This window comes from Naegleria fowleri (assembly GCF_008403515.1).
Source record: "Naegleria fowleri strain ATCC 30894 chromosome Unknown tig43, whole genome shotgun sequence".
Lineage (NCBI taxonomy): Eukaryota > Heterolobosea > Eutetramitea > Acrasida > Naegleriidae > Naegleria > Naegleria fowleri.
Window position 1 is genome coordinate 62,729 of NW_025407975.1, and position 25,113 is coordinate 87,841.

General features: G+C 39.1%; 10 protein-coding genes across 10 annotated transcripts; 5 read left to right on the plus strand and 5 right to left on the minus strand.

Moving 5' to 3' along the window:
• Positions 1–94: 94 nt before the first annotated feature.
• Positions 95–5,519, minus strand: FDP41_004998 (uncharacterized protein; the record flags this gene model as incomplete). The annotated part of the gene is made up of 2 exons (XM_044708473.1): positions 95–4,569; positions 4,949–5,519. The coding sequence occupies 2 exons, from the start codon at positions 5,517–5,519 to the stop codon at positions 95–97; spliced, it is 5,046 nt and encodes a 1,681-aa protein (XP_044560384.1).
• Positions 5,520–5,797: 278 nt separating this feature from the next.
• FDP41_004999 (uncharacterized protein) lies at positions 5,798–9,106 on the plus strand (the record flags this gene model as incomplete). Its single annotated transcript, XM_044708474.1, has 1 exon — positions 5,798–9,106. The coding sequence occupies one exon, from the start codon at positions 5,798–5,800 to the stop codon at positions 9,104–9,106; it is 3,309 nt and encodes a 1,102-aa protein (XP_044560385.1).
• A 93-nt stretch (positions 9,107–9,199) lies between these two features.
• Positions 9,200–11,353, minus strand: FDP41_005000 (uncharacterized protein; the record flags this gene model as incomplete). Its single annotated transcript, XM_044708478.1, has 6 exons — positions 9,200–9,396; positions 9,498–9,620; positions 9,755–10,006; positions 10,186–10,594; positions 10,794–11,050; positions 11,281–11,353. 6 exons carry the CDS (start codon positions 11,351–11,353, stop codon positions 9,200–9,202), a joined length of 1,311 nt encoding a protein of 436 aa, XP_044560386.1.
• Positions 11,354–12,003: 650 nt separating this feature from the next.
• FDP41_005001 (uncharacterized protein) lies at positions 12,004–14,870 on the plus strand (the record flags this gene model as incomplete). The annotated part of the gene is made up of 3 exons (XM_044708479.1): positions 12,004–12,185; positions 12,300–12,658; positions 12,844–14,870. 3 exons carry the CDS (start codon positions 12,004–12,006, stop codon positions 14,868–14,870), a joined length of 2,568 nt encoding a protein of 855 aa, XP_044560387.1.
• A 459-nt stretch (positions 14,871–15,329) lies between these two features.
• FDP41_005002 (uncharacterized protein) lies at positions 15,330–16,582 on the plus strand (the record flags this gene model as incomplete). Its single annotated transcript, XM_044708480.1, has 2 exons — positions 15,330–15,521; positions 15,833–16,582. 2 exons carry the CDS (start codon positions 15,330–15,332, stop codon positions 16,580–16,582), a joined length of 942 nt encoding a protein of 313 aa, XP_044560388.1.
• A 122-nt stretch (positions 16,583–16,704) lies between these two features.
• On the minus strand, positions 16,705–17,791 carry FDP41_005003 (uncharacterized protein; the record flags this gene model as incomplete). Its single annotated transcript, XM_044708481.1, has 2 exons — positions 16,705–17,319; positions 17,435–17,791. 2 exons carry the CDS (start codon positions 17,789–17,791, stop codon positions 16,705–16,707), a joined length of 972 nt encoding a protein of 323 aa, XP_044560389.1.
• Positions 17,792–18,102: 311 nt separating this feature from the next.
• Positions 18,103–19,179, plus strand: FDP41_005004 (uncharacterized protein; the record flags this gene model as incomplete). Its single annotated transcript, XM_044708482.1, has 1 exon — positions 18,103–19,179. One exon carries the CDS (start codon positions 18,103–18,105, stop codon positions 19,177–19,179), a length of 1,077 nt encoding a protein of 358 aa, XP_044560390.1.
• Positions 19,180–19,945: 766 nt separating this feature from the next.
• FDP41_005005 (uncharacterized protein) lies at positions 19,946–21,018 on the minus strand (the record flags this gene model as incomplete). Its single annotated transcript, XM_044708483.1, has 2 exons — positions 19,946–20,169; positions 20,304–21,018. The coding sequence occupies 2 exons, from the start codon at positions 21,016–21,018 to the stop codon at positions 19,946–19,948; spliced, it is 939 nt and encodes a 312-aa protein (XP_044560391.1).
• Positions 21,019–21,990: 972 nt separating this feature from the next.
• Positions 21,991–22,554, plus strand: FDP41_005006 (uncharacterized protein; the record flags this gene model as incomplete). The annotated part of the gene is made up of 1 exon (XM_044708484.1): positions 21,991–22,554. The coding sequence occupies one exon, from the start codon at positions 21,991–21,993 to the stop codon at positions 22,552–22,554; it is 564 nt and encodes a 187-aa protein (XP_044560392.1).
• An 854-nt stretch (positions 22,555–23,408) lies between these two features.
• FDP41_005007 (uncharacterized protein) lies at positions 23,409–24,674 on the minus strand (the record flags this gene model as incomplete). The annotated part of the gene is made up of 2 exons (XM_044708485.1): positions 23,409–23,935; positions 24,413–24,674. 2 exons carry the CDS (start codon positions 24,672–24,674, stop codon positions 23,409–23,411), a joined length of 789 nt encoding a protein of 262 aa, XP_044560393.1.
• Between the last annotated feature and the right edge of the window lie 439 nt (positions 24,675–25,113).

Consider the following 25,113-nt stretch of genomic DNA (forward strand, 5'->3'; position numbering starts at 1 on the left):
AAGGTGTTTGCTGATGTAGGGATTTGAGAGTAACGGATGTGTGAATTAAGGCTTTTTAAAAAAATTTTTCTTTTAACCCGTTTACTTTTGATTTTCAATTTTGTTCCGTGGTGGTAGTTGACGGAGTGGCACTTGCGTTCTCTGTTGTGGAGAGTCCCATGTGAAGAGGCATGATGATGTTTGAACTCGAGTGCACTCCAACCGGTACCGTTGGTTGACCCCAAGCAAATGGACTTTGGAATAGTGACCATGACGAAGTACTAGCACTGCCACTGTTACCATGATGATCCTGTGAGCTCACCAAAGGTAATGTCATGGGTGATGAGGTTGAGGGTTGTTGTTGAGCCGTCGAAGTTGCTACAGTACTATTGCTGCTGCTAGTACTGCCACCGTTCATTGAATTATTTTGGCCGACTCCCAACAAAAAGGGTGATGAAGTCATGGGCAAGAGTGGTTGATGATGACTGGAAAAGAGGTATGAATTTGAATTGGGTGTCATCATCACCATGTTTGAAAAGTTGCCTCCCATCATGGTCATGGGTTGATGATTAGGATGTGGAGGAGCATTGTAAGGCATGCCTATATCAAGAGAAGTGAAAGGACTATAAAAGAATGAACTACCACCTTGGTTAATGAAAGAAGAAGAGGAAGTACCAGCTGAGCTCAGGTTACTAGTAGTGGTGCTCGTGGCAACATCCATGATTGGATTGGTGCCACTCATCACTCCGTGCTGCTGCCTTGGAGAGGAGGAGGCTACTACCCCGCCATTGTTTTTCATTGTTTGAGGGGCTGATCCACTACTTGCAGTTGCTACTGACGTGGTGGCGGTACCCATAGTACCCATAGCGCTCGAATTTCCTGAAGCAATCATGTTGCTGCCTCCAATTCCAAAAATTGAGTGACTCACGCTTGTTGCAAAAGGTGATGACGGTGGAACAGCTTGCTGAACTCCACTAGAAATCACACTACTGCTATTGGAGGTCGTACTGGATGGTGTGTGTGAACGTTTTGAACCATGAGCATGCTGAATGATGTTGCTAAAATCGTCATCATTAAGTATCTCATCCACAACACTTGAAACAGTGCTATTGCCAGGAGTTGTAGCAGATGTGGATGCATTTGAGGTTGTTGAGACAGAAGTGAGTGTGGCATTGAATAAATTATTGCCTCCAATGGTCGTAGTAGTGAGAGGTGAAATATCCAAGTTGCTTCCTGTACTGCTTGTACTTTGCTGACGGGAGTGAATTCTACTACTATTACTAGCATTGTTACGATAACTAGAATCTCTCTCACTGCTATTATTACTACTACCAACACAATTATTATTGACAACATTGCTCGAGTGTTGAATAATGTTTGCACCATTCACAGCACTAGGTAAGAGAATAAATCCACCAGTATTAAGGGTCGGCGAGTTGAAATTATTGCTCATTCCAACAATAGAATTATTGTTACCAATCGAATTGGATTGCACGGTGGGAAGAGGTCTCGAGAGACTATCATTTGAGTTTGAATAAATGGAAGATGTAGACGGATGAGAATTACTCATATTTGTTGGAGAAGTTGAAGAAACAGGCTTGACATGTTGACTGTGAAATTGGTGAGTGCTAGTAGTGGCACTGCTTGAACCGGACGGAGAACTTTTAGAGACATGTACTTGAGGGTTATTCTTGTCTGTTGCTGACTGCTGAGATGGATGATGGCTACTAGTAGCAGTGGTTTGAGCGGTTGTTACATTCTGAACGCTCACTTGAGAAGAAGGAGGTACTGAATGGAATGAGGACGGGCTTGGTCGTGGTGAGGTAGTAGATGCTTTGTGTGTGTTATTAGATTTGAGACCGCTTGTAGATGTTGTTTGAGAATTTGTCGTCTTAATAGAAGTACCACCACCACTCTGTGTGTTATGACCATGTGGAGCGACTCCGGAGTGACTGCTTCGACCTCTCGTACCACTAGCACCACCTCGAGCTCCTCGTTGAGCATGACCACCTCGAGTAGATGATGATGTTGCTTTCTGCTTCTTAACAGGCTTCTTGGTGACAACATTCCAATCTTGTGGTGGAGACTTATTCGAGCTGAATACAGAATCGTCTTCATCGAGAGCATACTCGTATGGATCAAAATCATGTTCTTCATTGGAATGAAGACTATCCTCAATATCATGTTCACTGTCATTATTCGATTCATCATCCCCACTTTCAGACAACTCTGCAGCTTCCACGTCATGGGTGTCATTGGCGCTTGCTAGGGAATGAGAAGAGGCCACGCTACTTGTTGAAGGTGATGTGCCCATGAGCGACGGTTGGGGCGTGTTCGATTTAGATTCGTTTTTGTCTTTTGAGGATGGTTGTGGAATATTCTTTTCTGTTGTTGATTGAAGTTGTGCCTTCTTTTGTGAAGGTGCTGCAACTTGTTTTTCATCCTTCTTCTTGTTATCTTTCTTGCTTTTGGATTTTTTCTTTGAGGTCTTGGAGTTTGTGGAATTTTTCATTTCTGACTCTCTTTCATATTCTTCGAGAAGACATTTCTGCATTTCAGATGCACACAAGTCATTATAGGCCACTCGGATATTGTGTGCGAATAAACGAGCTAAATAAATTTGGAATAGTAGTTTGCTTTCTCGCATGTTTGAAGCCAAAATTTCATTCTTTTCCTCTTGCTCTCTTTTTGGATCTGAGGATTTTTGTGAGGCATGTCTCCTTCCACTGCTTTCTCTAGATACTCTTCTCTTGGAGCTGTTTTGTTCTTGATGATGATCTGAATGCATTTGCTGTAATCTGGCTGTATTGCTATTTCCTTGAGCCCCTGGAGTACCGAGATTAGATGAAGTGCTCAAATCTCCCTTATTGACGTGAGTGTCTCCCTCCTCATCGGTCTCTGATGTTGAATAGTCTTCGTCAAGATCTCCCTCATCGTCCTCGTCATCATCAATTTCCTCCTCTTCATCTGATTCTATATCGTCATCATCATCCTCAATCTCTTCGTCCTCTTCATCATGCTCCTCGTCGTCAATTGTATCCTCTTCGTCATACTCTTCGTCCTCTTCGTCTTCTTCGACGTCCCCTTCGTCGTCCTCATCGACAACCTCTTCATCCTGCAAACTATTCAACATGACAGTTGCAGCAGTCGAGGCTGCATCTCCAGCCCGAATAAGATCTTTAACATTTCCCAAATGAACCATCGCAATGGAACCATTCACAACTTTCATATTGGGGGAACTTCCACCTGTTGTGGTCATGTCAATGCTTCCACTCACAACGAGTGCTGTTTGATTTTGGCCTGATGATTTTTGAGATCCCAGCGAAGCTGAAGTAGCAGTTATCGTAACAGTTGGTGGTACCTGTACCTGTAAATGTGTCGATATTGAAGCAGGGACTTGTGAAGTACCAATACTAGTACTACTACTACCACCATGTGAAGATTTTACAGGTTTTGAGGTACCTGTTCCGACATTGTCAGATGAGTGGATCATTTGTACATTCACGTTATTAAGGTTAACGGTAGTGCTGTTATTAGAGCCAAGTGTGAGAGTTGCTGTAGCATTACCTTGTTGTTGCTGAAACAAATTGAGAACTTGCTGCTGTTCACGCACATCACTCGTTGCAACAGCAGTTTTTGCTTGAGAAGAGTTGGTGCTCGAGCTGTTTCCACGATGAGATGCATGATGTTTGTGTTGTTGCGTAGAGTTTGTATTTCCATGATGAGATGCATGATTCGAGAGAGCCTTCTTTGCATTCTTTAACATTATTTTCTTAATGTTCAACTCGCTATTCATCGTACAATAATTGATGAGCATGTGAATATTCTCGGGAGCTGGAAAGTTATTGGGGCCAAGTTTTAAATCGCTCGGAAATACCTCCTCACATTTCTTGATGACCCGCAGAAAGTGTCTTCCGTTGTCTTTCTTTAAATATTCCTCTGAAACTGTAATCTTACCATTTTTTGCTATTAAATATCGCCCAAACGGTAATTGATTGTCGTTGTTAGGTGAAGCTAGTGTTGGATTATTATTGTTACTGATGATTGTCGAATTTGAATCTGCAGATTGAGTGATGCTATTGTTATTATTAGAGGAAGCAGAAGAAGAGTTGTTCGCGGCTCCTCCACTACTTGTATCACTTGGTGTTTTTTCATGACTCGTGCTGCTTGTATTCGATGATGATGGCTCATCCTCAATAATGAATTGTTGTGCTTTTTCGGATATTTTCGAGAGTTGTTTGTTGATTGTTTCACTACTGACCAGAGATGATTTTGGAACGGTATGTGTACCCTTAGTAGTTGTCGTGGCACCTGATGAAGATTTTGTTTTTGCTGCTGTGGGTTGTGGATTGAATGCACTTGGATTTGACTCTGCATCAATAGAAACTGTGATGCTTGCTGCTGTGGGGAGTGTTGTTGTTTGTAAAGACGGTGTTGTGGAAGATGGTTGATGATGATGAGAATTTGTTGGTTGTTGTGGTTGGGATTTTGGGTGTTGTTGTTGTTGCGGAAATGATGCTGCCACTTGGTGAGATGTACTGTTAGCGGAAGGAGGTTTTCCTTCCAATTCGTTTACATAGTCCTCAAAAACTATTAATTTTCATTGGTGGTGAATAGTAGCAATATGAATGGGACAAGGGTAGGAGTAGTGGTGCGGGTGACCGAATTTGGTGAAATGTTTGAATAATCATGTGCGGTCAAGTATGTGTACATTATACGGCATAAAAATCATATCATCGTAATGCATTGAAAATCAATATTCCCGTTTGTTCAAAATTAATTTGATTGAATTGGGGTTCAATAAAAACCCAAATTTTGTGAAGTAAATGAATACATGACGATATCATCAGTAAAAGGGAGTACACAGTAAAAGTGTAAATGTATCGACATTATAGGTTCAACATGATACAATAATAAAAATATTATCATCAATATGTATCAATATTTCATCCAAAACTCAAATACAAACCTGCAATCACTGCATTGAAAATTGCCTTCTTCTTCCGACAGGCAGGACATAAACATGAGGATGGTTTGCTCAGAAAAGCAGGTTTATCACCTTCCTTTGTGGTATACGGTGATGAACACCGAATTTGGTCCAAAACGAATTTACAATCCATTTGCAACAATTGAAGCTTCTTTTTGAGTGGAGCTTCTAACCAAAAGTCTTTCACGCTGGCTGGAATATGAGCACCAGATCTGGAGCCTTTCTTTCCCGATAATGATTTTTTGGGCTTGTGATCATCACACAAAAAACAACTATCAAGATTTACGGGTTCGTTTGCAAACATACTCCTCATGGATGCTAAATTATTTTGATTTAAATTTACCAAATTTGTATTGGAGATGTTAAATGCCTGCTGAGTGTTGTTATTTGTTGGTAATTGTTGTTGTTGAACATTTCCACTCAAACGACTTGTTGATTGTTCTTGCTGTTGTTGTGAATGTGGTCCACCTCCTTCTCTGCCACTGCTATTGGAAGCGGCAGATATTACCGAAGAAGAAGATGACGATGTTTTCTTGTTTTTCTTGTTCGCCATTTTTTTTTTCGCGGCTTTTGTTTTCCATTCGCATGAATGTGTGATCACATTCAATATTAAATTGTAGAATCGAATATTGCATGAATCATTATTCATCACACACATTTTCTCATGGCCATGTCTATCGCTCGAACGAATATATTCTTCAACAAACAACCTTGTTCACTCAAGAGTCATGTTTTACATGTAGTCCACTCAATCGTGGAAAGTCAATGTCCATAAACAGAAAAATATCAAAGTGTCGTCAACCGTTTGCAATTTCAGAAAGAAAACACAAGATGGTCCATCTGCCGTCCTTGTTCTCTCGCCGTTCTTCCTCCTCCATCTCCAACCCACCTGGATCTTCATCCTCATCGTCTCCTTCTTCTCCTTCAAATTTTGGTTCTGTCTCATCCACGAGAAATATTGCTCCTTTGTCATCGTCGACGACCTCTTCAAACTCGGAACTTTCAAGGTGTAAAGAAGAGAATTTTCATCGTCGTCGTCTTCTTCTTCGTGATGATGATGAAAATTGTACCACCTACAACAAGAATTCATCAAGTCGAATCGAAGTCTCAGAATCGGGAGTTTCCAAAGATTGGACCACATCTCATCAACAAGAACAACACACTCACTCAAATCCATCTTCCATGATTGCTATGTCTTCTGACGATGGTGGCAGGACTTTAAACAAGGATGTCCAACAGAAAGTCAACATGTTGAATGATCATGTTTCAAAAAGTTCATCACAAGTCAATTCGACTCTTGATGTGCTGTCAAACGCCACCACCACTCATACAACTCACAATTCTACTGAACATAACAATCCTTTGAAAAAGACACGAAGTGCATCGACATTGGTAGTCCGAAAAAAAGTGGTCATTTACAAAGAGACTCCTTCTTTTGTCATGTCAAGAAATGACATTCGATCACCACCTCTCTTGGATCCAACGGTGAAAAAATTTTCACTCATTAAGGCCATTGATGAATCACAACAACAACATCATCATCATTCAAATCTTCTCCCTTCTGCCTCAAATGAGCATTCTTCTCATTTAACATGGACAACTAAAACCACAAGTTCAAGTGAACATTCTGAAAATAAGGATCAAGAGGTTCCATGTTCGAACATGTTACAACAGTCGCTCAACATGTCGTCTAGTCCTCGAAGAAGTGTGATCACTACGAGAGAGGTAATGATGGATTCCACGTCACCTTATTCGGAACATAGTGATGAAGTGTCAACACTTTGGAAATCTACAGAAGGTGACAATGACAGCATGTTCACAACATCAGCAAACATGTCTCTTAAAACATCTCCAAGAAATAATACCAACTCTGGAAATCCAGCTCAATTTTTGGCCTTTATGACTGAAATGGATGAAAAGGAATCAATCTTGTTGTCACCTCATCGAAAAAGTTCATGTAGTGGAATGGAGGATGAAAAACAAGATTTAAAATTTGATTCAAATGTACATTCAGAAAAATTAGAATGGAAAGAGAGAAGAAATTCCACTCAAACTCCAACCATTGTTTTAGAATCTAATGATTCTTCCATTCCAGAAATTGTCATTCCTGATCATAATTTGGGAAATATTGGACATGCAACCTTAAACAAATTTTTTACTTTTCAACAACAAATTGATCGAAACGATGCACCTCCTCGAAAACGTGTGGTACAATTTAAAAGTGATTCTATTCATGCACTGATGAAGAGAAATGAAACATCATCTCTCATGAATAGGAATAATGAAAATAATTGTTCATTTGAACCAAAGGCTCCTGTGCATGAAAAAAGTAGTATGGAACCTCACTTGACAGTGTCACATTTTAGTCATCGACATGATAGGACTGAAAATTGCAATTCTTTGGACATGAATGATAGAAATCTATATGATTTACACATCACCGAGTATACTCTTATGAACTATACCATGACAAATGACAGCTTGAAACAACAACCTCCACAAGGAATTTCTACCTTCAATCATACCTTGCTGTCATTTCCCATGATTGATGGCAAGTTGATTTTTGAAATCAGTTATTGCAATAACCATGAAATGAATGATCATACAAAGAAAGAACGCGAATTACAAATTACTTTCATTCCAAAGAACCAAATTGATCACACACTTCATAACAAACTTGTGGATCTTATTTATGGAGCTCATTCTGGAGAACACTCGAATTTACATGTTCAGCAACAAATGTGGACACTTCGATTATCCTTAGAAAATGAATGTAGAAAACAAGAACATTATTACACTACTACTAACGATTTCACAATTGATGGCAATACGATTCCATCATCATCAACAACCACTTTAACAGAAAAAACAACTACGAGTGGCCAACTGTTAACTAATTTTCTCAATCAAATTTCACAACAATTTTCCTCCTCTTCAATGAATGACATGAACAACGTAGAGAATACTTGCAATTATGGATTTCAATTTAAATCCTTTCAACATTTTGTTTCATTTATTGGACGAGCATTGGAGAGTGATTTAGAGGAACGAAAAAGAGCTCTGAATCATGTCACTTCTTTAACAACAACAACCAGTGGTCACAATGATCTTTTACGAGTGGGATTCGCGTTTTCCACCAGAGAGATGCCATCAAATTCACAACATGAAAATGACATGCACGATGGGTTGTCCTTGAAGTCTTCACATGAAATGACACAACTCGTCCAAAAAGTGATGCAAGATCCATTGGATGTTCACATGCTCAACACCACAAAGGGACCCTTGCCTTCCAGTGTCGAGAGAAAAATTCTCTTTTTCATAATTCACTATTATTCATCCAAACTTGATTCGAATATGAAATTTGTGATTCCTCTCTTTCCTGTTCATTCCGGTGATCAAAATGCAAATTCAGAATCAAATTCCACATCTTCTTCTCGAGGAAAGAACTTTGAAGCACATCTTATTTGGTTGGAGTCTGAATTGGAAGAATTATTATATCAGAAACATCAGTGGGAATATTTAATGAGATTTTCATTTAAAGTGTTCGATTCGAGGAGTATCGATCCAAAAAAGATTTGTATTTCAAATCAGAATCGAACCATTCGACATGTTGGTGAGAAAATGGGTTGGGCTTGTTGCATACTGAGATGTCCTGTCACACCTCCAGGAGGATTTTTACCTCCATTGTTGCAACAACATCAGCACGATGAAATTTCTTCACTCAAAACCAATCACATTCTCTCCATCAAACTTGATTCCTTATTGGAACAGAGTGAAAATAATAATAGTGGAATATTTGTTGGCATTGTGAATGCACAAACTCCAGTGAGTCAAATTTTACAAAATCCACTCCTCAATGTACAGGGATGTGAATCTCATGCTTACTTTTTGAAAGAAAATCAATTTCGTCATGGTTCCATGGTAATTAGTGCCACCCCACCTCAAGAAGCATTTCCGTGGAAGAGTGGTGACATTTTAGATTTAGTGTTGGATTATTCAAATCATCGTTTGACCGTATTCAGAAATTATCATCAAGCGATTTTACCCCTACAGGATCCTCCTCGAATTGATGTAGAGAATAATGAATGGTATTTCATCGTTGGCATGCAACAAGAAGGTCAACAAGTGACAATTATTTGAAGTTGTTTATTTGGAGTTATTTAATGTGTGTGAAAAGCATTCGAAAAATGTGTGGTTGTCGTTTCAATGTTCACTCTGAGGGATCACACTCGATCAATGACATACAATCATGATATCTGAAACCCTTGCATGAAGATAGGCATTTTTCAATCGAATGAAATATCCTATCGCAATCTTAGGTTTCACAACAGCATAGCATGCCGTGTAGCCTCCACTAATCTCTGAAAAATAAAATCCTTGCGGAGCTGAAAAATGTCCCAAAGTATCGAGTGTCGAGTAAACAATTGAGGCTATCGATATGGTTGAAAGAAGGTTCATAGAGTTTGGGTATTTGAATGAGTGTGGGAAAATTAAGGTCATGCCAGGTTTTTCATGAATGGGATGTACTTACTTCTATCTCTATTGATTACAAACATGTGTGTATTCGTTGTATGTAAACTTGCTCCGATTAGACTTTTTTGTTGTACCATTACTTCTGCTTGAGTGTCTCTCAGAGTATACAGGATATCATTCACTGTGAAATGTATGAGGAGAGGCCATGTGTGGGTTGTCATTTCAAATTTTCAGATCATGAGCAATCATGTGGTATGTTGGAAAGTTTCGATCGTGACACATAAACCTTTCTGTGATAAAAATGTTCACACTTACCCAAAATATAACTGGGATAGTTGAATTTGGATACCGCAATATCGACTCTATCGAAGGGAGAGTGCGGTACAGACGTGATGAGTGTGTATTCATTCAACTGTGAGCTAGCACCTGGCAACTTTCCAACTGCAAATATTCTATTGTCCTTTAAGAGAACCATTGTGTGGTCGTAGCCACATTGAATTTTGGCAACATCACAATCAAACTCATGAACTTTGTTAAACTCTAAAGATGTATACTTGTCCTGAGAACCTGTCGTTAAGAGGTGTGGCATTTGTTAATATATTAATAATTGAATGGTTTAAAATCGTCATTCCATTCATAAAACCATCGTTCAATAAACGATGAATTGATATATTTTCATTCATGATAGAGGAACATGAACTATTATGTAACAAAAAATTTCCAGCACCACACAACATTCAACTTACCAAAATTGCAAGTGGATGAAGAACCTGCTCCATATAACACTCTGGAATTGAGGCAGATGACTGTGAAAAACGTTCCACCATCAACATGTGTAATGACATAATTAGGAGTTTCAATTTCTGGATCAAAAGGAATAATTTCAAAGTGATCAAAAGATCCACCCCGTGGATGTCCCAACTGATGAAAAAAGTTATGTCCTGCACCAATGATGATTTTGGAATCCACAATAACGACCGAATGAACCCAACCACAACATGCATGAGTGATTTCATAATTTGCTTCAATTTCTCCTTTCTCAATCAGTGGATTCAATGCATCATGTAGATTAACTTTGGAAAGATAGGGAACCGTAAGTTCATGACTACCATTCACGATAGAAGTTAACTTGCTATGAGAAGGAATGAATCCACACTGTTCACATGATACGGGGTACAAAGGAATCAAGATCAATCAAAAGGGTGATAATGACCATGAAAATCATACAAATCACAATAGTATACCAATGTAAAATTGAACATCATATCATAAAAAATAGATGATAATATAATAAACAATTAAGTATCGACAAGTCATGATGAATTTAGAGGGCTCTCTGAACATCACTACACACCTGCATATAAGCGTTATATCCGCACACAAAGCATTCATTATTGTTAGTAATAAGAAAGGTATGAGATCTCCCACAAGATAGAAATTTTACATTGTTGATTATTTTCAAATATTCAGTCTTATCCAAATCTTGAAATAAGTAATACTTGACTTGTTCTTTATATTCGGCTCCAAAACTTGGGACATCTTCCAACGTTGTTAATTCCTCAAAGTGAGGACAATTGGAAGAGCATTGAAATCCCAGGTTCTCGGACTCTTCTAAAGGTTGATCAACAATGCACAACGTTGGAAGTTCAGTAAGGATTTGAATCAATCATTATGGAAAAGAAACGTGATCGAGAGGTATGAACACATTATGAAAGATCATTTTCATCATAAATGATTTTCAATTTTTTAATACCATTTGGTCCGACATGTATAATTCAAAGAAAATAACGAACAAACAAACATGTTAATACTCATAATTAAATCTATCCAGATTGACCTACCTTTCTCTCCTCTATAGAATATTCTCGATCCCGGGATCGACCTGCGATGATGCATCCAAGAAGAAGATGACATTTTTTTCAAAGTTCACAACTTGAATGATGGGTGTGGTCCAAAAAGTTCTTGAGAACAACCAGTTATCCAAATCGATCTGACCATTGTTCGAATATTGGTCCACAAGTGGTTGTTGTTTCGCGAACTGGTGGTGTTTGGCTTTATAATTCTGAAAGCGATCGACCCTCTCCTCACCAAGGAGTCTCACACATCAAAAATTCACAAGGGGGACAAAACCATGATCTCGATCTCTCTCTTATGGTGACCCTAATAAATTAAAGAGGTAGTATAGTAGCAAGGAGGTAGTGATGCATATATCCATGGCGGCAAACACAACCAAAGCGCTCAATGGTGGTCATGACCCCTCTGAGATAATCGTTAAGGTTATCGCGCCTTGGATCCAAAAAAAACAAACTCGTCGCCACCTCCACCAATTTGCTTCCTGTCTTCTTATACCCGAAACGAAACACCGTGCACCATCTACAAGTAAGGTAGTTGTTGTTGCTGCTATAGCTCCTAATAGTCTCTTTCTCTATCTTACAAAGAGGACCCTTACACATTCCACTTGGTATTATTTGAAAACAATCCAGCATTGGTGAAACAGCTCATTCGCCACCTCTACATTATCAAAGCACGCACACATCACCGTCATCATCATCATCATTCCTAGAATGAAAATTTCACCTCTCGAATTAACAAATATCAACGACAGTATCACCGTCCGAGGTTTAAAGGAACATTTGGAAGAGGAGGAGGAAGACGCTGATGGGGAATCCCTTCAAAAGACCTCTTCATCCTCAATATCGATCAAGACTTGCTTAATTATCATGATATCCCTACTCATCTTTTCAAGGTTTGTATGTCATGACACACTCTCCTTTGCATTCAATTAATTGGTCGAATTAATGACCACTGTATTATAATCAACTAAATACAATGTAAACAATTGAATGGATTTTCTCGACAGTATTTGCATCCTATCCGCCATATGGATATGTTGTTTCTCACCCACCGTTACTCAAATATCTGCTCAAGTTCGAGATGGTGAATTTGCGAAAATTGTCACATTTTCCGAGCAAACCATGAAGGAAGTCATCATGATTGTAGAAACTGTTAAAACTCAACTCAGTGACGACTCATTCTCAGTAACCAATTATTCCCAAGTCGAAGACAAGATGTACAAGGTCTATCGATCCGAATTCTTGAATTTTCATAGTGAGCTTGTGGTGACTCTATTCATGGGTAATCCCCATGGATGGGTGAATGGAATTGTTAAGGTCGATGGTTTACCATATGCAATTAATCTGACATCAGGCTTACCCATGAGTAAGTTGGAATTTATCATTCATTAATCTTTTAAACCAAACCTTCTTTTAAACTCTCTCTCTCAATGATTTGAAATTTGGAATTTGAATTGAATGGATTTCATTATTGTTGAATTTTAAAAAAATCTCTCTTTTTCACAAATTATTGAAAAGAATTTTACCAATGTCATAACATTTCGACTGAAGCATCGTGCAAGAAAAATCCCTCCCCAGACTATGTCTTTCCCCCTTATGGCTCCTCTGTTGTGCCCAATACTGCCAAAAAGAATCCAGGGAACGGTATTTTCACCTTGTCCTACGCTGACCAAAGTTTACCCTCCATCACTTTTATCACCTATGTGACGAGTTGGGCACTTGCCAACTCAACCAAGAACTCAACTCCAAACTACGCCTACCACTTGGGCTATGACATGAGTGTTCAATCCATTTCAAAACACTTGGCAAAAATAACAAATGCCATCGAAGGGGCTGTAGGTTTCATTGTTGAGATGGAAACGGGCTATATCATTAGTTCCAACGTTCTCAATGCAAAAATTGCCACTTGGAATGAAAAGGGTCAAATCACGAGAACGACACCTTTCACCATTGAGGATGAACAAACTCGACAAGTGGCACGATTTGTGTACGACACTTATCAGAATAACTTGACCTCAGGTGTGAAATGTAACTCCAATTCGGTACTCACTTCCAGTGAAAGATATGTCTCCACTCATCGATATTGCACCGAGTCAGGTATTGATTGGTTCATTGTCTTTTCAGTTCCACAGTGGAACTATTTGAGCTCGATGGCAATTGCTATCATTTCTGCAGGGCTGAGTGGATTGATCATTATTGGTATTTCAATCATTCTTGCCATTGTCTTGTCCGTGAGAATTATTTCACCCTTTAGAAACTTGATCAGTTCTTTTGAAAGTATTTCACATATGGACTTGGAAAATGTTCAATTATTGACAAAGAGTCGATTCGCAGAAGAACAGCAATTACAGAGTCACTTTTTAAGCATGCTTTCTCGAATGAAACAATACAGATCCTTCTTACCGTCTCACTTGCTGGTGGAATTGGAAGGTCCAAGAGGAGGAACCACCACCGCAGCAGGAACCAAATCCTCCTCCACCTCCTCAGGCCTTCGTCAAAGCAAGGATGAATCCACTCTGAGACGATCCATGAACGATGCACCCTCTGTGTCCACTTCCATTCAAGCCTTCGGATCCTCCTTCAGTGATACCGCTAGTGCTCAAGGTGATGGAAATCACTTGTCGCAGAGTCATCAACCTAAAGCTCGATTCAAGCTCTACCTAGAAAAGAGAGCTGTGAGTGCTCTTTGTGTGCATTTGGAAGGTCTCAATTATTGGTTGACTCATTTCAATGAGCATGAGGTGGTTCAGTTATTGTCTGATGTGTTTGAGCAGAGTGGAAATGTGTGTCGAGTGTCGTCAGGTCTCTTGGGCACATTTGAGAATGGTTCGTTGGCTATTTATTTCAATGCCACTTCGGATCAATCCAATCATGAAGATAAGGCCATTTCTGCATGCATCACACTCCTTCACAAATTACAACTTGTTAAGGACACGAAATGGAAACATCAAATGGATGCTGGAAAATACGAAGAGTTACAGCAACATTTCAGAGTGAGAGTTTCTGCGTGCTATCAAGAAACATTTGCCGGAAATTTGGGAACGAAATACTCAAAGAATTTTACAGTGATTGGAAGTATTGGATACAATTTGGACACACTGCTCCAGGTTGCTAAAGATTTGAATCTGTCCATTGTGGTGTGCGAGCGTTTGCACGATCGATGTGATCATTTTCAAACGCGTTATGTGGATACAAAATCATTGGTTGTGGAGAATTGCTATTCAAAACCTTGGCTTGTGCAAGAGAGTGGTGATGGAGTGCAAACTGCAGAAAAATCAGACATTGTGACTCATCGTGAGACTTGTGTCTATGAAATTGGGCAATCGACACAGAGTGTTGAGAATGAGTGGATGTATGAATTGGCCGATCAAGAAAAGAAAGGCAAGTGGAATTTGTACAATCAAGCAGTGCAATACTATTTTGCAAAAGACTATGAGATGGCTCTCCAATTGTTGGTTCGATTTAAGGAGAGTCTGCAACATGATGATCATGGCGGTGAGGAGATGGATTTACCAACGGAGAGATTGATTCAGAAATGTCAAAGGATGGCGCATGCTCCAAAAACAATCACAGAATAATGAAGTGGAGTGCCTCATTGAATCATGAGGGAGATGGGTTTGTGAGAAAGGTTTGAGAGTATATTGAGGTGAATAAAAAGTCCACTGAGTGGCGGAACCTTAATTTTTGTTTTGATAGCAAAAGACGCGAATGGGATCAATCCAACAAATCGAGAAATTAAACAAGAGCCGTTTTGTAATCACTCCGTTCCCAAATTGGCCCATTGAAACAAGAAGTTGGGTGGGCCATTCCGTCTCCGCCGACTTACGGTTAAAACAGGTGATGAAAAGAACGTTGGATTTATTTTTAATGCTTTTCAAACCGGATCTTCAATCTCGCATGACAATTGGCAAGACAAAATCACCTCCTGTTGTAAACTTGAAACTCCGGAGTTGGGTCTTTTTTTATTCTTTTAGAAACGCCTCAACACCCGCACAACAACAACAACAAAAAAATATTCCCCACGTGTGCACGACGACATGAGATCCCTCTTGTTCATCACCTTGTTGTTGGCCTTTGTTGCCAGCGCTTTGGCCTTCGATTCTGACTTTTTGAACGAACCAGTCCATGATAGAGTATTGATTGATAAGATCAACAATAGCCCAAAGGTTGCATGGAAGGCTACCTCCTACTCACAATTTGAAAAGATGACTTTGGGTGAATTCAGAAAGGTAGGTTGATGATGAATATTTTTATTGTCGTGTTGATAGAAATGTTTTGAATTGGTTTCAATCGTACTGATTTTTTCGTGTTGGTTTTGTTCCTTTGTTCGTTCGTTCTCTACTTTTCATTTGTTGATATTTGAAATTATTCCCATGATGATGACTATTGACTCGCTATTGACAACACATTAACCTGTGTTGCACATGTGGTCTTCGTCCATATTCTCCGTTTTCGCGAAATGTGGAATGATTCTGTGATGCTGATTGAATGTTATTATTCACGAATCCTCCTTTCTCCTCATGGACACACCTATCTATAGAGGCTCGGAACTGTTCTCATTCAAAAGGGAACTGCTGACATGCTCCCAAAGAAGACTATTGCTCCTCTCGTTGGTACTCCAGCTGCTTTCGATTCTAGAACCAAGTGGCCAAATTGCGTCCACCCAATCCGTAATCAAGAGCAATGTGGTTCCTGCTGGGCCTTCTCTGCCTCTGAAGTCTTGTCCGATCGTTTCTGTATTGCCTCCACTGGTAAAGACAATGTTGTCTTGTCTCCTCAATACATGGTCTCTTGTGATACTTCTGACTATGGTTGTGATGGTGGTTATTTGAACAATGCTTGGAATTTCTTGGCTACTACTGGTATTCCAACTGATTCCTGTGTCCCTTACACTTCCCAAAATGGAGATGTTGCTGCATGCCCAAGCACTTGTCAAAACGGTGGATCCATCAAGTTGTACCGAGCAAAGAACCCACAACAATTGAACGACATTCCATCCATCATGGCTGATATGGAAGCTAACGGACCAGTTCAAGCTGCCTTCTCCGTCTACCGTGACTTTATGAGCTACAAGTCTGGTGTCTACCACCACGTTTCTGGATCATTGTTGGGTGGTCATGCTATCAAGATTGTTGGTTGGGGTGTGGACAGTGTTTCCAACAAGCCATACTGGATTGTTGCCAACTCTTGGGGACCATCTTGGGGTTTGAATGGATTCTTCTGGATTTTGAGAGGAAGTGACGAATGTGGAATTGAAGACAACGTATGGGGTGCAGGAGTTTTACTTTAAAGCAATTGATTTACTTTAAATCATGGCAGCATTGAAGATGGCTCTTTGTGAACCTGATTTTGACAATAAAACAATGTTTCCATTGGACCTGCGCTCAACTAGATTCAATTAAATCCAGCATTTCACAAGTCTGACATTTGACAAGCAAAGAATTGTGTGAATTCACTTCCTAAGTCTTGTTGTGTTTTAAAACACTCATCACAGATCGCACAACGATACATTTTGTGGATTTTGGAGACCGCCATGGCGTGCTGAGCCAAATGTTTTTGAAAACTATTTCTCAACATGGAGGTTCCACAAACTTTTCTCTCAACTTGACTTGGTTTAGTATTCACTGGTGGATTAGAATGACCATCATTGTTCGATGATTGTTCTTCCTTGTCGACACCATCTTGGAAATCGATCAAATCGTCATCCTCGTCATCCTCTTCATAATCCTTCAAATCATCATCATCATCATCTTCGGGATCCATGAAATCATCATCCTTAGTTTCACCATCTTCCATTAAATCCTGTATGCCCTTGAATGCTTTAACCATAGTTGTTTCTTGCATCTTGTCCACAATTTCCTGAAGGTGAAAAGGTGTCATGGATTTCTTGAATTCTCGGTTGACCGAATTTGAGCAAGTCGTTTTCGATTTTACTCGATTTTTTTTCGCACTTTTTGGAAAATCACAATGCTTCTCTCGTTTTCTGAACATTCTCTCCACAGCAATGCCATATTTGCTGAATAAAACCTAAATCAATGTTGGCCTCATTTGTAATCACTCCACGTGGAATACAAATTCCATCTCTTTCAGTATGACAAAGTTTAGAATTCTCTTGAATGGGAGTCAAAAAAATTGAATCTACCTTTGGGACGTGAGATCTGACCCACTCTTGACCAAAGGCATTGGGAGTGAATTTGTTGGCCGTGGAGTTTTTGGATGGTTTGAAAACTGACTCAAAATAATTGTCAATGTTATGTGAAGGCCATTCAACGTTCCGACTACTGTGTTTTCTTTTTCGAAAAAGGATCACAAGAGCATATTTCGCTTCCCATGAATCACTATGAGTCGCAGAGGAAGTTGTATCGTCATAACGTCCTCCCACACCCAAAGAACAAAAAGAACAGCCACACTTTAAGAAAATCACATTGGCAAGTCCTTCATGTTGCAAATGCCAAGAATTACAACTCTTTCTCTTGATGAAAATGACCCCTCCATTCATTTTGACTCTCTTGTAAATATTCAAAAGCAAATGGACACAATATGGTTTCACATCCTCATCAATGAATGTCTATCTATCACCACAAGAAGCATTTCTGAAATATTTATGGGCCTCAATGAAGTTGTAAATCCAAGAAGGATCTCTAGCGGCAGATTATTTCGCCGACACTCTGAAAAAAAATACCTCAATTCAAATTCCCATTAAATCGCTCGCCACGCCATCGATCCGATTCTTTTTAACGACATTATAAATTGCCTCTACAAGTGTGGTGATTCTTTTCCAATAATAATAGCACATTCCTCGCAGTGGATATGGTATTTACACCTTTTGAATCGAGCATCGGAGGCTTATTGATTGGTGCTTCCGTAAGTGCCTATGCCTATTTTCAAGGACGAATTTCAGGTATGAGTGGAATTGCCGGATGTGCATTCCGTGGACTCAAAAACAAGATACTGCCATCATCATCGCCTCATGTTACGGAAGAAGAGTTGGCTCACAAAATTCTCTACATTTTTGGTTTAATGATTGCAGGATTTACAGTGTGGTTTCTAGAGATGGCTCCTGATCATTTTGTTCATGTTTCATCTGTTTGGCTCTCTTCTCCTTCAGTGTGGATCTTGTTTTTGGTGGCAGGAGTGTTGAGTGGATTCGGAACACAGCTAGGAAGTGGATGTACATCGGGAATGATGATTTGTGGAATTGCACGACTTTCTGTGAGAGGCTTTGTCTCTACCATGGTGTTTTCTTCAGTTGCTTTTGTTTTTGTCAAGTATTTGAAAAGTATTGAGTTTATAGCTCAGAATTTGATTCATGTGGGTCAAGGAGTGGAATTAGACAAGCCGTTCATGGCATTCCCAAATATGGAGAGAGCAGTATTAATTTTCATTTACTTTTTATTACTCATTTCGATTTATGCCTTCATTTTGAGACGAGTCAATTCATGGAGTGACCATGCGAAACAAACTTTGGACTTTTATTTGCCCTTTTACAATGGATTGGTGTTTGGATCGGGATTGGCACTGAGTGGCATGACCAATCCAATGAAAGTACTTGGATTCTTTGATATTGGAGGTGAATATTACGATCCATCCTTATTCTGTGTAGCCATATTCGCCATTCTACCAAGCATGTTTGTTTTCCAAAAGTATGTGTTGCCAAAATCTTCCCATCATGAAAAACCACCAATTTCTGCCAAATATCACATGCCAACATCGAATTCCATTGATTGGAAACTTGTTGGGGGAGCCTCTATTTTTGGAGTGAGCTGGGGAATGGTTGGCGTTTGTCCTGGGCCTTGGATGACCTCTATGGGATCGTTGAATCCTCTCTTTGTCGTATTCGGACTTGGTTTTGGACTTGGTGTTTACTGTAAAGATTTGTTCATGTAGGGCATGTAGGGTGACCAAGTCGTTCAAATGCTTACTGAGAAGCAATTGTACAGAAAATGGTGATATGATGGTTGTATGCCATCTTCTAGTCAAAAGTGTTAAACACTTGTACAAAGTCTATATGTATGGATCAATTTCTGTGTGATAAAGCGTTGAATTCAATTAAAATTAATATTTATTTCCAAACATGATACACTTAGGTCACCCAACCAAGAGAAACATTTAATTCGTTAGTTGTCACAAACAAGGGATCTTAATCATGAACATATTTCAATACGCGTCAATGATGCAAATCATGACCCCACCCATACACAACAGAAGAGTGACATAAAATCTCTGGCATGTATTTCCTATATTCTACTTCATTTTCTTGCTTGTACCTTGTCAATGCTTTCACCCAAAACATGGCTAGATATTTTGTTAGTACCTTCTTTTTGTAGTGGTTGGTACCTTTCTTTTCACTAGAGCAGAGGATTCAAGACGGTGGGCAACGTACACTTGAACAATTCTATTCTCGTCTTTCATGAGAACCCTATTATGACTATTTTCAAGACGACTGTTTGTAGTGTATTGAGGAGAAACATTCTCTTTCATTTCATCATTGTTTTGAAACGGAACTTGGTTAGAGACTGATTGTTTGTTGAGCAAGGAAGGCTTTGATGAAGCCTTAGATGAAGAAGAGAATGAGCGCTGTTTGGTCATTGACGTAAAAATTCTTGGATTTATTCTATCATCGTGTACAAAATCTACAAGTAAATCAATTGCTTTAAAGTAAAACTCCTGAACTCCAAACATTGTCTTCTATTCCACATTCATCCTTTCCTCTCAAAATCCAGAAGAATCCATCCAAACCCCAGTCAACTCCCCACGAGTTGGCAACAATCCAATATGGAGTATTATGTCCGTCAGAAGTAACTCCCCAACCAACAATCTTGATGGCGTGACCACCAGCCAATGATCCACTCACGTGTCTATAAACACCACTCTTGTCTGTGTGTAAATGTTCACACAAAGTTGTAAATGAAGCGCCAACATTTTCCAAAAATGGACAAGTCATTTCATAAATACATTGATCATCATGAATACATTGATCATCGTCATTCACTCAAATAACCCAAACTTACATGAAAAGAAATCTTGATAGACTGAGAAGGCAGCTTGCACTGGTCCATTTTGTTGCAAATCATTTTGAATGTCAGTAATAGTATTCAATTGTTGTGGATTCTTGGCCTTGTACAATTTGATTGCTGCACCATTGTTGCATGCAGTTGGACAGCTTCCAACATCACCACCTCCAGAAGTGTATGGATCACAATTATCAGTTGGAATACCAGTAGTAGCCAAGAAATTCCAAGCATTGTTCAAATAACCACCATCACAACCATAGTCAGAAGTATCACATTGAAGCATGTATTCAGGAGACAAGATGACATCAATAGTTCCATTGGAAGCAATACAGAAACGATCACTCAAGACTTCAGAGGCAGAGAAAGCCCAGCAGGAACCACATTGTTGTTGATCACGAATGGCATGGACACATTTACCCCATTTGGTACGAGCATCAAAGGATTGAGCTGGAGCACGAGCACTCAAGACACTCTTCTTTGGAAGATTATGCACTGGATCAATGAGAACGGTACCCAACATTTTACGAGCATCACGGAGACTCATGTCGCTGAATTTGGCATATTTGGTGGCGGTCCAACCAACGCTGGAATCACGATTGATACGTTCGATGAGGAAGGCATCGTGGACTGGTTTGTCGAGATGAGATTGGGCAGAGACCAAGCATGCTGCTGCGAGGAGAGCAAGAACGGTGGCAAGGAAGAGGTTTTTCATTTTTTTTGTTGTTGTTGTGAGGAGGAGTGGTGTTTGACGGATGGCATTTTTTGAAGAAGTGGACAGACCTTTAGAGAGAAATGATTGGGTGATGGAAAGTTTTACAATGGGAGCCGGAGTGGAAGAACGGAGTGAAAAAAGATCATTTTCAACATTGGGCATTGAGACTTGAATGGGTGGTTCGGTCGGGTCTACAATGGGTCTGTTGGATCCACAACTTCCCATATCATTGGTTCTCAACTCCTGTTGGAAAAGGTTCAATATTGTGACGAGTACAGAGTGAATGAAAAAACCCAATACAACCAACAGAAGCCAAAGGAAATTGTCCGTCCTTTAAATCTTGCAAGACCAAAAAGCTTTTTGATCATTTTCACACACTCCAATATTCTCTCTTGTATTGGTCCAATAATAAATGTAAATACGTCATTCATCAGATTGACATTGAAGAGGAGAATTCTTGGTCAAGATCCTGTCTTTCGAACATCTATTGGAATGGATGGTAAAGTTATAATATAAGCTATATTTTCACAAGTGATGAGAAGCAGGGGTTCCCGAGCGGTCAAAGGGGGTAGACTCAAGTTCTACTGCGCAAGCTTCGTGGGTTCAAATCCCACCTCCTGCAAATTTCCCTTTTTTTTGGAAAATAAAAAATTTCATTTTACCTCCAACTTCCTTTTTTGAATTTCTGCATCAATAACATTGAAATACAGCAGAGTAGAGTAGACTCGTGTTAACTAGCGAGTATTTGTGGAGGGAAAATTCCTATCAGATTCACCTAAGGGTTGCAAAATGTATTTTTGGAGCTCCAAAAACTCATACAGCCATTGCGAGAGCGAGCACTGCAGAGATTGAAAAGTGTATGCAGTGACTCTTTGTTAATAAGAAAAGTGCTAGCAACATTGAAACTCTCCAAGCCAAAATGAAACATGATGGTCGTGACATGTTTTTTTCAATACCCAAAATCGAAAAGAAATGTGTGGCCTTATCAACAATTCGGTCAATAATTTGAAAAAGACCAATGAGGGTAGAGAAAAGGATAAACAGAGATCAAAAGAACGGAGAGAGAAACTTGCCATGGATGGAAGGTGCACAGATTGTGGTGAATTATTGGAAAAGCATGTAATTGACTTTTCTCAATTTGATGCAAACACCTTGTTAGATGAGGAAGGTAAAGTTCGTCCAGATCTATTACGTCCCAGATGCAAGAAATGCCTACAACGACATGCATCCTACAAGCTAAAGACCTATAATGATCTGCGTCAAGAAGGTATCATGTGTTCTCGACATGTTTCTATTGCATTGGAAGAATGTGACGGTTCCAAAGGTGCGTGTTTCCAATGTGGAATCGTTCACATGACGCAACAGTTTACCTCTCTCAAATGCTTTGAACAAAATGTCAAGGATAATATGCCCTTGTTCATGACGATGATGGGGTTAGACTCCCAGAGTGTCAATTACGTGGCACTATCTTTGAAAATAAGTTCCAAGCTGTTGGAGCATGTTTGCACCATCTCAACTTTCATGACAAGACTGTGAGAACATTCCCTGCCACCAAATATTTTGTCAATGCCTACATGAACCAGAAAGATCCAGCATGGGTCAAATCTTCTTTGATCATCAACCTCATGGAAACGTCTTCTCTCCAAAGCTTTCAACAGCATAACACCCACTTTTAAATTTCTTCCTCCGACTATGGATTCTAAATACATTTAGCAAAAGACAAAGTTGTTGGTTTTTTCTTGACAAGTATTCAATGTGTGGACTGAAAAGTTGACTTTGCAGGTGTTACCACAGAAAAAAATCTTGATCGCTTCAACTAGCTGTTGAAATGCCAATTATTATTATTGTCCAAAAATCGCGACCTGATATGTTCTGACCGTAGTGAAGGGTATGAATGTTTCGAATGTAAACATTAAAAGAGTTTGGTTGAGCAACGAAAAACATTTTCATGCTCAAAAAATTTTCTGCTTATTAATGATTAGTCTCTCTTTGCGCTGCTTTGTGACTTCCCATCCACTTGCTTTCTTTAGCTTTCTCAGGTACCTTTTTCGCTGATCGGAATGTTCCTGACAGTGGTCAGGAAGAACGTTGTGACAGTGCAGGTCCACCTTGATTAGAATCTTTTCGGCAATGATTTTTTACTGAGCTAACCATATTATTTTAGTTTCATGTATTTAATTCATCATGTTATCATGTTTTTCATGGATTTATCAAGCAATTGCTTAAATGTGACTTCTTACGCTTCACATCATAGAATCTTCGTTTCTTCCTTCATCCTTCCTGCTTCCTTGCGTTACTTTGGTTTTCTCCTTTTTTTCTGCTGAGCGGTTTTTGGAGTTTTTTTTACCTTCTCAAATCTTAATTAATGCTCGGGACTCTGCTGAATAAAGTCAATTGACAAAATATGCAGAAAATCCCACAAACACCGGACCTTTATCAAGGTCGGGTGTTTGGAGAGACCACAAACCCATTTGTTCCTTTACATTAACCAAACGATCTTGTTGTTTAAGTCTTCGAAACAAGCAGATTCTTCGCTCAATAGCTTTTGAAAAACCGACATGAATTTTATTTAGTCCCAAGGCCTCATAGTTAGATGATATTTTTTTACGATAATTGAGAAGTTTTGTCAACTCTTCATATTCTTTTTTCAAATTAGTAATCTCTATATCTTTTTTAAAATCATTAAATTCCTTCTTCAATACCTCCAATTCCTTTTCTTTATCTTTCTTTAATAATTCCATCTTCAATACCTCCAATTCCTTTTCCTTCTTTAATTCTCCTAATTCTTTATCTTTCTCCTTTTCTATCTTCAACACCTCCAATTCTTTCTCTTTTTTTAGAGATTCAATTTCGTTCCTTAATTCATCTAATTCTTTATCTTTCTCCTTCTCCTTTTCTTTTTTTAGAGATACAATTTCTTTTTTCAATTAATCCATAACATCTTTAAGAAAAGTTGAATCAATAACATCTTCATTGGATAAATATGGTTCGGTTTCAAGGTGGATTCTAAAGCCATTTTGATAGGAATTCATGAGAGGTGTAATAAAAATATATTTTCCATTTCTAGATGGTAAATTGATTATTCTTTCCATTAAAGAGGTTTTTACACCCTTTCTTAAACCCAAACCCAATGCCCAAACTAGGGTAAATGAGGTTGAATTTCCTGTTCTTTGGAGGTAAATGTTTTGGAGTGTATTTTCTTGTATGTGAGTCTGATGACTGTGTGGAGCGCTTAGACTTCACTGTTGAACGCAGACGCTTGTCCTAATCATCTGTACCCACAATGTTTGCATTGTTGATTAAAATTTTGAGTATTAGTGTTGTATATCTATGTCACTGTTAATTAGAGTTCCATTTTATATTCTGATAGAGCATTGGCGGTTACTGTAGAAACCTGTTTTTGAGTGGTCCAATTCCATATAGTATCCTCTTAAGAACAGCTCAATGTCATTTAACATTCCTTCGATATTTGCCAACTTGTTAGAAAAGGAATTCAAATCATCAAACCAAGCTCCTGTACTAATGTGCCAACAACCAGCGATACTTGCTCCTTCACATAGTTCCAGATATTGCACTAATGGTTCTAGTGATATTTTAAAAACCAATGGGGAGAGTACATTCATTTGAGTCCGTCGTCCTGCGTGAATAGTGTACATTTCAAGGTAACACATCTGCTTCAATGTAAATGGAAATTGCCCAAAAAAATCGCGGTAGGTGAATGTACGGACGTTCCATCTTTTGTTTCACATAAAAGAGTGTCCGAATCACCTGATAGTACCACAAATTTCTCCAGAGTAGTTCCCAAGAATGATAGTATTCGGTCAATTGAGTCTTCGTCAATTCCAATAAATTCCATTCCAACCCTTAACATTGTTCTGGGAAGCATGTCATAAGTTTTCTAAATGTCAACTGCAATGCCATAAAACAGGATTTTCCTTTTTTCCGCCCATCCAATCATATTGTAAATTGATAGAATCCGGTGAAAAGTCCCTCTATTGTGGCAGCCACCAAATTGAGCCTTGGACACTCCTTCAAGAAAGGACGTCAGTTAGCCTCTTCGTTATGATTTTAGGCACCAGTTTCAATCCAGAGCCC